This window comes from Arachis hypogaea, chromosome 12, assembly GCF_003086295.3.
Source record: "Arachis hypogaea cultivar Tifrunner chromosome 12, arahy.Tifrunner.gnm2.J5K5, whole genome shotgun sequence".
Taxonomy (NCBI): Eukaryota; Viridiplantae; Streptophyta; class Magnoliopsida; order Fabales; family Fabaceae; genus Arachis; species Arachis hypogaea.
In genome coordinates, this window is record NC_092047.1 from 108,082,871 (window position 1) to 108,098,927 (window position 16,057).

At 38.5% G+C, this 16,057-nt stretch overlaps 2 protein-coding genes across 2 annotated transcripts; one reads left to right on the forward strand and one right to left on the reverse strand.

Moving 5' to 3' along the window:
- The first annotated feature begins 2,532 nt into the window (after positions 1–2,532).
- Positions 2,533–5,978, forward strand: LOC112728143 (CBL-interacting protein kinase 2). Its single transcript, XM_025778173.3, has 2 exons — positions 2,533–2,752; positions 3,936–5,978. Exon 2 carries the CDS (start codon positions 4,325–4,327, stop codon positions 5,720–5,722), a length of 1,398 nt encoding a protein of 465 aa, XP_025633958.1. The 5' UTR covers positions 2,533–2,752; positions 3,936–4,324; the 3' UTR covers positions 5,723–5,978.
- Positions 5,979–11,826: 5,848 nt separating this feature from the next.
- Positions 11,827–12,264, reverse strand: LOC140176857 (uncharacterized). Its single transcript, XM_072208412.1, has one exon. It carries the CDS (start codon positions 12,262–12,264, stop codon positions 11,827–11,829), a length of 438 nt encoding a protein of 145 aa, XP_072064513.1.
- Positions 12,265–16,057: the final 3,793 nt, after the last annotated feature.

Here is a 16,057-nt window from a genome sequence, read left to right on the forward strand (position 1 = left end):
AGACTGCTTCATGCTCTCCACCAATCATTGTATTACACGTGTCAAATTGTTACCCAGCAACACGGGAAGGTTGCACCTGGAGCAGCTACTATCACGCCACGTGTTTCAATGTTATTGGATCGCATTGAGTCCAAGGAAGACCATTATTCTTTGCTTGTTTGGTTCATAGCATGTACGAATATGGGCTTCTTTTTAATTTAAATAATTTTTTTATTTCTCAATTAAATGATAGTAGAAAGACTAGAAACTATTATAATTTTGTATATTATATTTTAATTTTTCAAAAAATATATTTTTATCTTAATTTTCAATTTTGTAATAGTTCTTTATATGTCAATGAACAAAAGAATATTTTTAATAAATTAAAAAAAATCGATAATTGTTCTGTTTGAAAATTATAAGTTCAAAATGCATATTTTACTGAATTTGAACTAAAACAAAATTTAAATTTCTGTTTTTATTATTTTTTATTTTTTATATTTTATATAAATTAAATGAGAGATATTTTTTATATTTATTTTTAAAATTGATAAAAAAAATTTAAAAATAAGAAATATTAATAAGTGGTTGAAAATAATAGAAAATTGTGCAGTGAACTTGATGATATCACTTTTTCTTCCTCAGAGTATATACATTTTTAATTTTGCTTTGCAAAATTGCACTATTCTTTAATTTTGCAGACTCAGTTGAATACTTACAAAATTGAGTATAATAAAAAAAAATACAGTTCAGTTATACAAATTTTTTGAGCAAACAAATCTAAATAAATTAATCCTAATCCAATAAAATTTATTTACGTAAGTAATTACGTAAAATTATATCATTTTTCTATTAACATTTGTATTCTGCATTCCTCCTCCTTCTCCTTTTTTTTGTTTCTTATCTTTTTTTTCACGTTCCTTTTTCTTTTTTTACATGTTTCATTCTTTTTATTATTTTTTTTATTATTGCTGTTATTGCTACATTTTTTTTCTTTCTCCTCTTTCTATTGATTTTGTAATATTATATATATATATATATTTTTTTTTTTTGTTTAATTTTTTCCTACCAAAAAATTATGAGAAAATGAAATAAGAAGACGAAGAAGAAGAAGCAGTAGAAGATAAAGAAGAAGAAGAGGAAGAGATTTGAATTGTGCAGAACTTATTAGTACAAATACATCAAAAATTCTTAACAATACACATAAATGTCTTAGTTTTACACCAAAATTTGCTACAAATACACAAAAATGTTTTTCTTAATGCTGTATTTTTTTTTTCTTATTTCTTTCTTTCTTTAAGTTGAATGAATGCAGGTTCATCTTCTTCCAAATAATTTTGCAACATTATGTATTTCTTCTTTTTCTTTGTTTAATTTTTTTATTTTTATTCTTATTAAGAGAATAAAATAAGAAAAAACGTGAGAAGGTAGAAGAAGAAGAAGAAAAATTTTGAATTATGCATAACTTATCGATACACAAAAATATCTTAGTTTTACACCGAAATTTGCTACAAATACACAGAAATATTTTCTTTAATATTGCATTTTTTTCTTCTTCTTTTTTTCTTATTTCTTTCTTTCTTTTAGTTGAATAAATGTAGATTCATCTTTTTTCAAGTAATTTTATAATATTATATATTTTTTCTTCTTTGTTTAATTTTTTTGTTTTTATTCTTGCTAAAAGAGTAAAACAAGAATAAACTTGAGAAAATTCTATGGTAAAAATTTTGGATAATGATAACGACAACAATAACAATAACGACGATACGTATAAGAAGAAGACGACAATAACTATAACAATGATGATCATGATGGAAGAAAACGAGAAAAAAGGAGGAGGAGGTGACGACGATAACGAAAAAGAAAAATAATAAAAAAGAAGAAGAAGATGACGAAGGAGTGATGAAAAAGATGAATCTGCAGCAGAAACACATGAGTATAAATGAATTATTAAATTTATTTGGTTAAATGACTTGTATGTAGAGATTAATTTAAAAATATAATTCATTTTACTATCACTTAAAAAAATATAAAATTTTTTATTTAAATAGAAAAAAGCGGTTTGAAAAGGCATCACACTCACAGGAATAGATCCTCTCAATTGTTTAAAAAAATTGAGAATGTAAAGTGTGATTTCTAATCTTTTATTGCTCTCTCTCATATTTATTATTGGTCCCACTTATAAAATTAATGATAAAAGATCACATTTTATCTCTCAATTATTAAAAAAAATGGAAAGTATCTATTTCTCCTTTCTTCCCAACAGATTCACTATTATTAAGATGAATTTTTTTTTTAATATTTAAATAACTAACCAAAACAAAACAAAAAAATTTCAACCAGATCGTTGTAGTCCTTTTTCGAAAATGCCATACATTAATGTGTTTTCCACTTTTCCTTTTTCAAAATATTTTAGACGTAAATATAAAGTATAAATTTATTATTCAAAAGAATATTAACTTCCGAAGTAATTTTAACATTTATTAGTATATATTATGAAAAACAAATAAAAAATAAAAATATACAAATGATTGGAGTGTTGAGAAGCAGTATAGAATGCGTTAGAATATTCTATGGTTACATCATTTTCTTATCATACTTACATTTCTCTCTCTCTCTCTCTCTCTCTCACACACACACTTTAAAAGGGTTCTCTCAAGTTCCAAATCTCTCTTTCATTATTCTTCATCATTGAATTTGCATCCAAAACACACCACATTCAGAACAAAACATCGCCATACATATACATCTCACTCAAATAATTAGTTAGCAGGTAAATTTATTTAACAAATCTATGGACTATGATATGTTTTCCTTATGCATGTTTAATTCTCATCGTTATCTATGTTAAACTCTTCTCCTACTCTTCAGATTCTGGAAATTTGATATAATATTATATCATTGTGGAATTGTTTTCGGGTTTTGTTTAATTTGTTCATTCAGATTTTTGTTTCTCGAGTTTTTAGTTTTATTTCTAGATTTATTTTTTCAAGGCTAAATCGTTCACCTTTTTATGATATCTGAGATTCTCTGAGCGTTGAATTAAGCCTTTTTAAATGACATTGATATATATAGCACCTTTTTAGATTAGATTTTGTTTATTTTTTCTCTTCATTTATTTATTTTGTTATTCTTTGGGTATTTGCTTTTTTTTTTTCACACCTAATCTTATTCAGTTAGTTAGTTGTTCGAGGATTTTGGTTGATTCTAAATCAGTGTTTGAGAAGTTATGATAAAACTGAATGAAAGGACTTATTTAGGTTTAATTTAACCACAATCTAACTATATGAACTGAAATCTTATGTGTACAACCAAAGTTATATATCTTTTAAAACCATTCATTTTTTTTAATATACTTTCTGTTAATGGGAATTTCTTGAAGAAGATTTTGTTTTTCTGCTTTTGTTGCTTCTATTCTGATTTTATTACAGTATTACAGACACATGTGATAATTGTTTTTGGAATCTTGATCACAACACTTTGCCCAATTGTATGATAAGTTGATAACAACAACTTGTGACATGTGAAAATGTCAAGAAAATAGTTAGATAGATTGCCAAAGTTTGTTCTTGACTATAAATATATAATGGAAGTTGAATCACATGTGTATGGAAATTGGAAAATGTTGGCAACTCTTTGCTGTTATTTTGCCTAATTGCTACCTTACAGAACTGAACTTTTTTTTCCCCTTCCAAAACTATCCCAAATTTAGAAAATTGAGTTGAATCAATGCATGATCATGGTTTTATCTCTTGTTTAATCCAAAACAAGATTTAGGTTTAGGATGTTAACATGTCTTCTTACTCTTTCTTGTGAGTCTTAATATAAATTAAAGGTTATGGTTAAAATTAATTAGGATCTTCTGAATCTTATGCTGCTAAGGGACATAAAACTTTGATGTAGTTTACTTATTAAATTTTTCCTTCTTTCTTTGTTTCTTTGTTTCTTTCTTTCAGGTGTGCCTTTCATATATGCAGAGTAATTGAAAGGTTTGCTTTACTCCTTGATTGTTCTACAAAATTTGTAAGATTCTCTCTGTTTCATCACAAAAACCAGGGAATGCTGAAAGATGTGCTTGATAGTCGAAAGTTCCTTCTCCGAGGATAAAGTTCTTTCACTTCCATATGAACAACCCTTATTCATCTTTGACAAGATTGAATGTTTAGTTCACTGCCCTTATCATCAACTTACTGATTTGAATAGAGATCTTAACCATTGTATGATTTCAAAATACGATGTTTGTGAGGACGGTTAAGCTTTCGACATCTTGAGAAGCAGATTCCGGTTCCAGCTGCATAGTTATACTTATTTAGTACTATTGGTATAGAAGAAGGTGCTGGTAAAAATGGAAGAGAAAGGAGGCGTGCTTATGCAACGATACGAGTTAGGGAGATTGTTAGGCCAAGGAAATTTCGCCAAAGTTTACCATGGAAGGAGCCTTATAACCGGAATAAGCGTGGCGATCAAAATAGTCGATAAAGAGAAGGTTCTGAAAGTGGGGATGATTGATCAGATTAAGCGCGAAATTTCAGTGATGAGACTAATCAGGCATCCACATGTGGTTGAGCTTTATGAGGTAATGGCCACCAAAACCAAGATCTACTTTATCATGGAATATGTTAAAGGTGGCGAGCTCTTCAACAAGGTACTAAAAGGAAAGATCAAGCAGGATGATGCTAGAAGATATTTTCAACAATTGATCAGTGCTGTGGACTATTGCCACAGCCGAGGCGTTTGCCACCGGGATCTCAAGCCGGAGAATCTTCTATTGGATGAAAATGGGAATTTGAAGGTCTCAGATTTCGGGCTAAGTGCGATTGCTGAATCTAGACACCAAGATGGACTACTCCATACTACTTGTGGCACCCCTGCCTATGTTGCTCCAGAAGTGATACTTAGAAAGGGCTATGATGGCTTCAAAGCTGATATATGGTCTTGTGGAGTCATACTTTATGTTCTTTTGGCAGGTTATCTTCCTTTCCGAGATTCGAATCTGATGGAAATGTATAAGAAGATTGGAAAGGGACAATTCAAGTTTCCGAGTTGGTTTCCTCCGGATGTGAAGAGATTACTGTCTAGAATCTTGGATCCTAATCCAAGGACAAGGATATCAATGGCTAAAATCATGGAAAGTTCATGGTTCAAGAAAGGGTTAGAGAAGCCAATTGTTACTAATGACAATGAAGAGAAAGAGTTAGCTCCCTTGGATGCTGATGGAGTGTTTGGATCATGCGAAAATGGCGGCCCTGCTGCTGAATCAACACCTGAATTTTCAAAGCCAAGCAACTTAAATGCGTTTGATATTATCTCCTATTCGTCTGGATTCGACTTGTCCGGCTTATTCGAGGAAACTGATCAAAAGAAACAAGTCAGGTTCACATCTAACAAGCCTGCATCCATCATAATCTCTAAACTAGACGAAATTTGCAAGCGCCTTCGACTGAAACTTAGGAAGAAAGATAGAGGTTTGATCAAGCTAGAAGGTACTAATGCTGGCAGAAAAGGGCCATTGGGAATTGATGCCGAGATTTTCGAGATCACGCCGGTGTTCCACCTTGTTGAACTCAAGAAATCAAGTGGAGACACATTGGAATACAAAAAGCTGCTACAACAAGAAGTTAGGCCTGCACTTAAGGACATTGTTTGGAACTGGCAAGGAGAAGAACCACAAGGAATGCTGCAGATACAGCAACAAAATCATTCACAATCTGCCCAATCAGATGTGATAACACAATCAAATTAGTTAAGAATTTAGAATATGGTGTTCCTGAATTTTCCTTGGTTGGCTATTACTTGCATCATTATCATTTTTATTTTATTATTTGTTTTATGTTAGTAACCATAGAATGATCAATATGGAGGTTGTTTTAGGCAATAAGCATGTATGGTAATGTACTAAGCTTTTATTCAGATTGCATTATTTTTCTTTCAAAAAATTTTCTCCATATGTTGATTCTGCTGGAAATGGCATACGAAATTTACGAAAGCTCTTTGTGACATATGTTTGAGCCTTCTCTAATCATTATTTCAGTCCTGTTCTCTGTATTACTGACATAAAAATGAAAAAGAAAAAAAACTACTTTTGATTTATAACTCTTCTTCGAAGGTTAATAATTTATAGAAGCAACTTATAACTTTATTTTCCCAGGAATTTAAAATTTTTTCACAAACTATACACCTCCTTGAGATAATTTTATCTTTTAGGAATAGTTAATTACGATTTTCATTTATTTTTTGTCCTATTTAACATTAATATTCACAATTTCTATTTACAGTTTACACTAACTATCCCTGGTATTAGTATAATATACAAAAACATAATAATATTAAGGTAAATCACAACTAATTTTTTAATTAGCCGTTTGAAAATATAAATAAAAAATAAAATAAAAATTATTTTTTACAATTCATTCGGCCCTGGCTATATTTGATTAGAACGAAAGAAATAGAGAAAAAGAAAAAAAAAGAAATTAAGTGAATTTTTTTTTTAGATGTGTTTGAATGGAAAGAAAATAAGAAGAAAATAAATGTAATAAAAAGACAGTTTTATTCTTGTATTATAAAATATATTAAAAAAATAAAGGGATAATATTGAAAGTGTTACGAGGGGTAACTGGAGATTAGTGGGCTGGACTCGTTGGGTTGGCCCAATCGTCTGAGGGAGGAAGCTTCCGAGTAGGTTCGCGTTTCGGAGCCTCCGTCCGACTAGTATGTGAGAGAAAGTGGGGGGTGGTACCTGCAAAGACACTCTGATGCTTAAGTCAGCAAAGATCTAAGCAAGTCTATAGAGTATTGGGACTTAGAGATACCTGAGGGGTGTCAGTGTATTTATAGTGGTGAACCAATAACCACCGTTGAAGTAGTTCCACCTTTTAAGGAGGATAACTATCCCTTTATCTTAGGGAAGTTGAGATATGGCTCCTGGAAGTGGGTTGAGGGATTTTAGGGGCAATTACTTATTTGAATGAGTGTTATCTGCCAGCTAATCTTCGTCCCCGACTTCTTTTGACCAAGTCGTTGTTGGGACCGACTTCTTAGGAGAAGGTCGGCGTCGAGTGAGAGCCAATCTTTGGATTGGGTCTTTTATTTGGACCTGGGCCCTAATGTTGGGTCAGGGTATGAACAGTGCCCCTACTCGAGTGCAATCTCTTTTAAGAGTTGGATTCGAGTATTTTAGCTCGGGCTTGTAGCCGACCTGATGAGGAACCGACATGATTTTTCGAAACCGACGTGATTTTAAAGTCTCAACAGTCGCGTCTAATCAAACGTCGCGTCCGTTAGGAGTTTGCGTATTTACACGCGGGGACTAATTACATTGGTAACGGTGCATTTCTTTAATGACCGTTTTTGACTTTTACTATTATGCCCCTGGCGTGTTTATAAATACTTTCCCTCTCTTTCTTTGTTTCGTTTCTGGAAACTTTTTTGCCTTCATATTCTGTTTGAAAAGAAATTTCTTCTGCTCCTCTCTTCTACGCGTCGCCGTCGTCTCTGCCTTTCTTCGCTTAACAAAGGTCAGTTCTTTCTATCCTCCTCTTTTATTAATGAATGCTCTTTACTTGCATGCTTAGAGGAGTGTTTGTAGCAAGTCTGGCTGTAGGCCTAGTGTTTCTGTTTCACTGAGAATCTTACCTTGGCCCTATAGAGACCCTGTTTTTGACTCTTTTCCCTTTTTTCTTTGTAGGTTCCATCACCCTCTTACTAGGAAAAGATGTCTTCTTTAGAGTCCCTTTCCCAGTGGGTGGATGTTACAGTTCTTGGGGAAGAACCCCTTGTAGATACTGACTATATTACCGATCTCCGTACTCACCATAGAATTTGTGTTCTTGATGAGGATGAACCAAAATATGAACTAATTACCCCAGGTCCGGAAGACCGGATTTGTTTTGGAAGGGTTTCTGATGCGGACCTTCATTTCTTTTTTATGTATGAGAGCCTTTTTACCCGTCTGGGAGTCTTTCTGCCATTTTCTGACTTTGAAAAAGCTGTTTTGTCTTACTGTCGTATTGCTCCCACTCAGCTTCACCCCAATTCTTGGGGTTTTATGAAAATTTATCAACTTATCAGCCGTGAATTAAATTTTCTGACCTCTTTGAAGATTTTCTTTTTTCTTTTTTATATGACCAAGCCCTTTAGCGGGCAAAACAATAAGCAGCAATGGGTGTATTTTCGAGCCATCCAAGGCCGGAGAGTCTTTACCCTTTTTGATGAATCTTTCCATGACTTCAAAAATTTCTTTTTTAAAGTTCAAGCCGTAGAGGGTCACCACCCCTTTTTCCTGGATCAAGATTCTTCTCCCCGTTTTTCCCTGTACTGGTTGGAAGCCTCTCCTATGGAAAAATATAGCCTGGATGATCTGAACGAGGTAGAGGAGGCTATTGTGGAGTTCTTCCGAGAAGTTTGGGGAAAAGCCCCTTATCTTGATACAAAAAAGTTCCTCCAAGAGTCTCCGACCTTTGTACAAACTCAATTAGGTAGATATGATTTTTTTTTTTTTATTTGCTCAGACTTGTTTTAATTATTTCTGACTCTGGAATTCCGATTTCCTTGTAAATTGATTTTTTGCCTTCGTCTTTTTTAGAAATGGTGAAGAAAGCTTCTGCCTCTTCTTATAAAAAAGTTTAAGATGCCAAGAAAAGATCTCGGGCGTGGGTGTATGCGGCAAGGGCCATTGGCAATCTTCCTCCTCCTCCTCCTCCTCCTCATAATTTGGGGACTTCCTCCCATCCTATCATGGTATCCTCTTCCTCTACTTCCTCTCTTCCTTCTCCTCCCCCTTTGCCCCGATCTTCCCCTGAACCCGAGAAGAAGAAGTGAAAGACTTCTGGCTCTTCTTCCGGGGTTACATTCGATGGTCTCCAATTTGTCTGGAACCATATTTTTTCCCATTCATCAATTAATATGGATGATGCTATGGTTCAGAACCATCTGAATGTTATAGTTCAGGGGAGCGTCCGGACGGCTGGGGTGTGTACAAAACTCCTGGATATTTTTGAACATACTCCCCTTAGCTCTTTGGGTTCTGCCCGAAAGGTTGAGGAGCTTGAGGGGACGATTTTTTTATACCAGGGGGAGGAGAAGAAGTTAAAGGAGGAGGTTACCAAGTTAAAGAAGGAGAAGGATCGAGTTCGAGATAGGGAGAAGAAGTTGATGGGCCAGTGTGCCATGGCAGAGGGCCTTAAGAAGAAGGCAGAGCAGAATTACATTAGGCTCTTTGGGGAGAATCTAGATCTGAAGAAGGAGCTTTCTGAGTGTCGGGACGCTTTCTAGGACTTGGAGGATTCGATCGCTGAGGGTGCAGAGGAGGCATGGAGAATATTTAAGGAACAAGTCGGAGTTATTGCTCCCGACTTGGACCTCTCTCCATTAGATCCTGACAAGATCGTAGTGGACGGTGCCATTGTCTCCCGTCCCCGACCTGCAGCCGATTCCGAGTTGAAGACGAGGGGGCAAAGAATAATGGAGTTTCCTCCTCGGGGGGACGTGCCGAGCTCCTCGGGAGTTCCTTCACAAAACCCTGATCAGCCTGTTCCGCCCCCTCCTGGTGCTGTTCCGACTTCTCTCCCTGGTCCTGGTGGTGATGGCCCTTCTCCTGGTGATGGTGATCTTCCCTCCTCTTAATTGATTCTGGCTATATGGGGGCCCGGCCTGTGGGCCCCCTGTTTTTTAAACAATTTTGTTTCTTTGTGGTGGCGGTGGTTAGTTGACATTTCTTGGCCTTTCGTGGCCGTAAACAAAATATTTAAAAATACCATTTTTTGGATAAGGGTTTAGGATATCTTTTGCGGTGTGCATGCTTTCTGTTTAGGTTTTTCCAAAACCCTTTTTGATCTTTTTACTTTGAAAAAATTATTTATCCTGGCTGGCTGTCTTTTGTCTTAGCGGTTTTGAGTTTTCTCAGAGACTTGGGATAGCCTATGCCTTTGGTTTTTGTTGGATTTTCTTTTTCTCTTTTCATATTCCTTGTACTCAATTTTTTTATTTATTGAGTTTTCGTGACTTAGGTTATTTCTGCGATGCATTTTTCTTCTCGGTTTTCCTGACTTGTAGGTCAGGTAATTTCCGAGTTTATCATGATCTACTTTTATGACCTCTTTACACCGACTTGTACCTCGTCGTTTCATCCTGACGACCATCTAGGTCGGTTCATGGGATTTTCATGTTTTGTCGAGCTTAAGTCGGCGCGTTTCGTAGAAAGAATAATGTATAACGGAACTTATAAAGAGATGTAGGAAAAAGATCTTTATTTATTTGCGAAGGTACTTTTTGCTACTAAGGGCTTTGACAATTTGTTTCCCTTAGTCTCCACTTTGATGCCTCGTTAAAAATCTTCCTTCAGGAAAACCCTTTCTTTGGGAAAAAACCATGAAGTTGGGAAAATAGTACATCAGTGAGCGGGGTTCGCTTTTAACTATAGTACCTTTTCATATTACAAGCATTCCACGACCTAGGTAGCTCGGTGCCGTTTAAGTCGGTCACCTTATAATAGCTTTTTTCTAAGACCTCACTAATTTTGTATAGTCCTTTTCAATTGGCAGCGAGCTTTTCCTCCCCAGATTTGTTGACTCCAATGTCATTTCTAATCAAAACCAGGTCGTCTGGGGTGAAACTTCTTTGAATGACCTTTATTATATCTATTTTTCATCCTTTGTTTCAATGCTGCTTCTCTTATCTGGGCTTGTTCTCGGACTTCAAGGAGTAACTCCAGTTCTTCTTTGTGCCCCTGTATGTTTCCAACCTCATCGTAGAAACTCACCCTTGGACTTTGCTCGCTGATTTCAACTGGTATCATGGCTTCTACTCCATAAGCAAGTTGGAAGGGTGTTTCCCCTGTGGCAGACTGAGGCGTAGTCCGATAAGCCCAAAGTACTTGTGGAAGTTCTTCAGCCCAGGCTCCCTTTGCATCTTGTAGCCTTTTCTTCAACCCTGCTAATATGACTTTGTTAGCTGCCTCAGCTTGCCATTTGCCTGTGGATGTTCTACCGAGGTGAACTGATGCTTGATCTTCATGCTGGCTACTAGGTTTCTGAAGATTGAGTCGGTGAACTGAGTGCCATTATCAGTGGTGATGGAGTGAGGTACCCCATACCTTGTGATAATATTTTTGTAGAGAAACTTCTGACTTCTCTGAGCAGTGATGGTGGCCAATGGTTCTGCTTCTATCCACTTCGTGAAGTAGTCTACTCCCACTATCAAGTATTTTACTTGTCCAGGTGCTTGGGGAAAGGGTCTTAACAGGTCCAATCCCCATTTAGCAAAAGGCCATGGAGAAGTTATACTTATGAGCTCCTCGGGGGGAGCGATATGGAAGTTTGCGTGCATTTGGCATGGCTGACACTTTTTTACAAACTTGGTGGGGTCTTTCTGTAAAGTCGGCTAGTAGAACCCAGCTCGGATGACTTTCCTGGCCAGTGACCTCGCTCCGAGATGGTTTCTGCGGACCTCTTCTAAGACTTCTGTCGTCCTTGAGGTCGGAACGCACTTTAATAATGGTGTTGATATCCCCCTTTTGTAGAGGTTATTTTTCACCAAAGTATAGTTTTGTGCTTCTTTCCAGATTTTCTTAGCTTCTTTTTCCTCTTTGGGTAGGATGTCGAATTTTAGATATTCGATTAATGGGTTCATCCATCCGAGGTCCAATCTGGAAACTTCAAGGACGTCTTATTTGGCCTCTGTTTTTGCTACAGAGGACTCTTGGAGAGTTTTTTGGATCAGGCTTCTATTATTCCCCCCTAGTTTGGTACTTGCTAGCTTGGAGAGGGTGTCTGCTCTGCTGTTGAGATCCCGAGTTATATGCTTGATCTCGGTTTCTGCAAAGCGCCTAAGATGCTCCAGGGTTTTATCTAATTATCTCTTCATGTTGGGGTCTTTAGCCTGATACTCTCCGTTTATTTGGGAGGTCACCACCTGAGAGTCGCTGAATACCACTACTTTCGTTGCACCGACTTCTTCTGCCAGTTTTAATCCTGCAATCAAAGCTTCATATTCTGCCTGATTGTTAGAAGCTAGGAATTCGAACTTGAGGGAGACTTCTATTTGTGTCCCCCCTTTTTCGACCAGTATTATGCATGCATCGCTTCCTATTTTGTTTGAGGATCCATCTATGCATAACTCCCACGTAGTGGATTCTTCCTCTTGGTCTCCTGCATATTCTGCTACGAAGTCGGTGAGGCACTGGGCTTTTATTGCTGTCTGAGTTTCGTACTTTAAGTCGAACTCGGATAGCTCTATTGCCCATTGAACCATCCTACCCACAATATCCGTCTTCTGGAGGATTTGCTTCATGGGTTGGTTCGTTCAGACTCTTATTGTGTGAGCTTGAAAATAAGGTCGTAACCTTCGAGAGGCTACTATTAAGGCATATGCAAACTTTTCAAGTTTTTGATATCTTAATTCAGGGCCTTGTAGAACTTTGCTGGTGAAATATACAGGATGTTGCCCGACCTCATCTTCCCGTATTAGAGCTGATGCTACAGCTTTGTCTGCTATCGACAGATACAGGACGAGTTCTTCCCCGATTTTAGGTCGGGTTAGAATGGGAGGTTGGTTTAAAAACTTTTTGAACTCCTGGAATGCTTCTTCGCACTCAGGAGTCCATTCGAACTGGCATCCTTTTCTTAGTAGAGAGAAGAGTGGTAGGGATCTTAATGCTGATCCTGCCAAGAACCTAGAGAGGGCGACAAGTCGGCCGTTCAGCTGCTGGACCTCTTTTAAGCAAGTCAAACTTTTCATTTCTAGGACTGCTTTACACTTGTCGGGATTAGCTTCGATTCCTCTTTGTGTAAGCATGAATCTTAGAAAATTTCCGGCCTCTACTGCGAAGGTACATTTTGCGGGATTCAACCTCATCCCATGTAGCCTTATGGTGTTGAAGACTTGCATGAGGTCTGTCAAGAGATCGGTCTCATCCTTGGTTTTTACTAGCATGTCGTCTACATAGACTTCCATCAATCCCCCAAGGTGAGATGCAAACACCTTATTCATCAACCTCTGATATGTGGCTCCAGCGTTTTTTAGCCTAAAAGGGCATAACCACATAGTAATAGTTTGCTCTAGGTGTGATGAATGATGTTTTTTCTTGATCTGGCTTGTACATCGGGATTTGATTGTATCCCGAGTATGCATCCATAAACAACAAGTATCGATACCCTAAGCTGGAGTCTACTAGAGTATCAATGCTTGGAAGTGGATATGGGTCTTTGGGACACGCCTTGTTCAGGTCAGTGTAATCGACGCACATCATCCACTTGCCGTTTTGTTTTTTGACTAGCACTACGTTTGCCAGCCATGCCGGATATTTGAACTCTTTGACGAACCCGGCTTCTAGGAGTGCTTGCACTTGTTCTTCCACCACTTGAGCCCTTTCAGGTCCGAGCTTCCGCCTTCTTTATTGAACAGGTCACGATCCGGGGTAAACTGATAGTTTGTTCGACATGAGCTCAGGATCTATTCCTGGCATGTCGGAGGCTTTCCAGGCAAAGAGGTCAGAATTTTCTTGTAGGAGTTTTATAAGCTTCTCCTTCAACTCTTCTTTCAAATCGGCTCTTATATTGGTATTTTTTCCTTCCTCTTTTTCGACCTGTACCTCCTCAGTTTTTCCCTTAAGTTGTGGTCGCAACTCTTCCTTAGCTCTGACTCCTCCGAGCTTAATGGTGTGCACCTCCTTTCCTTTCTCTCTCAGGTTCAGGCTTTCATTGTAGCATTTCCTTGCTAATTTTTGGTCTCATCTGATGGTTGCTATTCCCTCTGGTGTTGGGAATTTCATGCAGAGATGAGGGGTGGATACCACTGCTCCGAGCCGGTTTAGGGTAGTTCTGCCTATTAAGGCATTATAGGCTAACCCTACATCAATGACTATGAAGTCGATTCTCAGAGTTTTGGATTTTTTTCCTTTTCCAAAAGTGGTATGAAGGGGTATGTATCCCAGTGGTTTTATTGGTGTATCCCCCAGTCCATACAGGGTGTCGGGGTAGGCTCTCAACTAATTTTCATCCAACCCCAGCTTATCGAATGCTGGTTTGAAAAGGATGTCGGCTGAGCTTCCCTGATCCACTAGAGTTCTATGAAGATGGGCATTGGCAAGGATCATGGTTATCACTACCGGATCGTCATGTCCAGGTATGATTCCTTGTCCATCTTCTTTAGTAAATGAGATAGTGGGGACGTCGGGAGTCTGGCCCCCGACCTGGTAAACTTCCTTCAAATGCCTCTTGCGAGCCGACTTTGTGAGGCCACCTCCCCCGAATCCCCCTGAGATCATATGTATATGTCTTTCTAGGGTTTGCGGGGGTGGAACTCTCTGGTCCTCATCGTCTCGCTTCCTTTTCCCATGATGGTCCGACCTTTCCATGAGATACCTATCAAGCCGACCTTCTCTGGCCAACTTTTCTATCACATTTTTAAGGTCGTAACAATCATTCGTTGAGTGGCCATATATCTTATGGTACTCACAGTAGTCGCCGCAACTCCCCCTCTTTTTGTTTTTGATGGGTCTATGGGGTGGTAGCCTTTCGGTATGGTAGATTTCCTTGTAGACATCAACTAGGGAAACTCTTGGAGGAGTATAAGAGTGATATCTCCTAGGCCTTTCGGGGCCGACTTCCTCTTTTTTCTTGGGTTCTCTTTCTTTCTCTTTTGATGAGTGAGAGTGCCTAGGTCGCCAACTTGGTTCTTGCAGTCTGGCATTTTCCTCCATGTTGATGTACTTCTCAGCTCTCTCTTGTACATCGTTCAGGGAGGTCGGGTGCCTTTTTGATATGGACTGGGAGAAGGGACCTTCTCGAAGTCCATTTACTAGCCCCATAATTACTGCCTCCGTGGGTAGATCTTGAATCTCCAAGCACGCTTTATTGAACCTTTCCATGTAGTCCCGTAAAGGCTCTCCGACCTCTTGTTTTACTCCCAGGAGGCTCGATGCGTGCTTTACTTTGTCTTTCTGGATAGAAAACCGCATTAAGAACTTTCACGAGAGGTCATCGAAGCTAGTGACCGACCTTGGAGGGAGGCTGTCAAACCACTTCATCGCTGCTTTCGACAAGGTGGTCGGAAAAGCTTTGCAACGAGTAGCATCAGAAGCGTCAGCCAGATACATCCGACTTTTGAAGTTGCTTAGATGATGCTTTGGATCCGTGGTTCCGTCATAGAGGTCCATATCAGGGTTTTTGAAGTTCCTCAAAACTTTTGCCCTCATTATTTCCTCACTGAATGGGTCTTCACCTCCCAAGGGGGAATCTTCTCGGTCATTACGAGAGCTTCGATTTTTGAGAGCGGACTCTAGCCTTAAGAGCTTTTCTTCTAGCTCCTTTCGTCGCTCTATCTCATTCCTCAGGTTCCTCTCCGCCTCTTGCTGTCGTTCTAGCTCCTGCTCCAGCTGCTCCAAACGTCCTTGGTGGCCATGGAACAGTCCCATGAAGTCGGTTGCATGGGGTTGTCCTTCTTTTCCGGACTCGCGCCCTTCAGAAGAGTTTTTCTTTGGGTCTTTCAGCCCAGAAGTGCTTTCTCTGTTCTAGTTGGTCGCGCCTTGGTGGGTGGCTATGTCCGTGTCGTTGTTTCTAACATCGAGATTCTCTTGCTCAGAGTCAGACGCCGTATGACCATCTTCTGTTGAATTGTCCGCCATTACTGGATGATCTCTCGGGTCCCCGGCAACGGCGCCAATGTTATGAGGGGTAACCGGAGATTAGTGGACTAGACTCGTTGGGTTGGCCCAATCGTCTGAGGGAGGAAGCCTCCGAGCAGGTTTGCGTTTGGGAGCCTCCGTCCGACTAGTATGTGAGAGAGAGTGGGGGGTGGTACCTGCAAAGACACTCCGATGCTTAAGTCAGTAAGGGTCTAAGCAAGTCTAGAGAGTATTGGGACTTAGAGATACCTAAGGGGTGTCAGTGTATTCATAGTGGTGAACCAATAACCACCGTTGAAGTAGTTCCACCTTTTAAGAAGGATAACCGTCCCTTTATCTTAGGGAAGTTGAGATATGACTCCTTGAAGTGGGTTAAGGAATTTTAGGGGCAGTTACTTATTTGAATGAGTGTTATCTGCCAGCTAACCTTCGTCCCCGACTTTTTTTGACCAAGTCGTT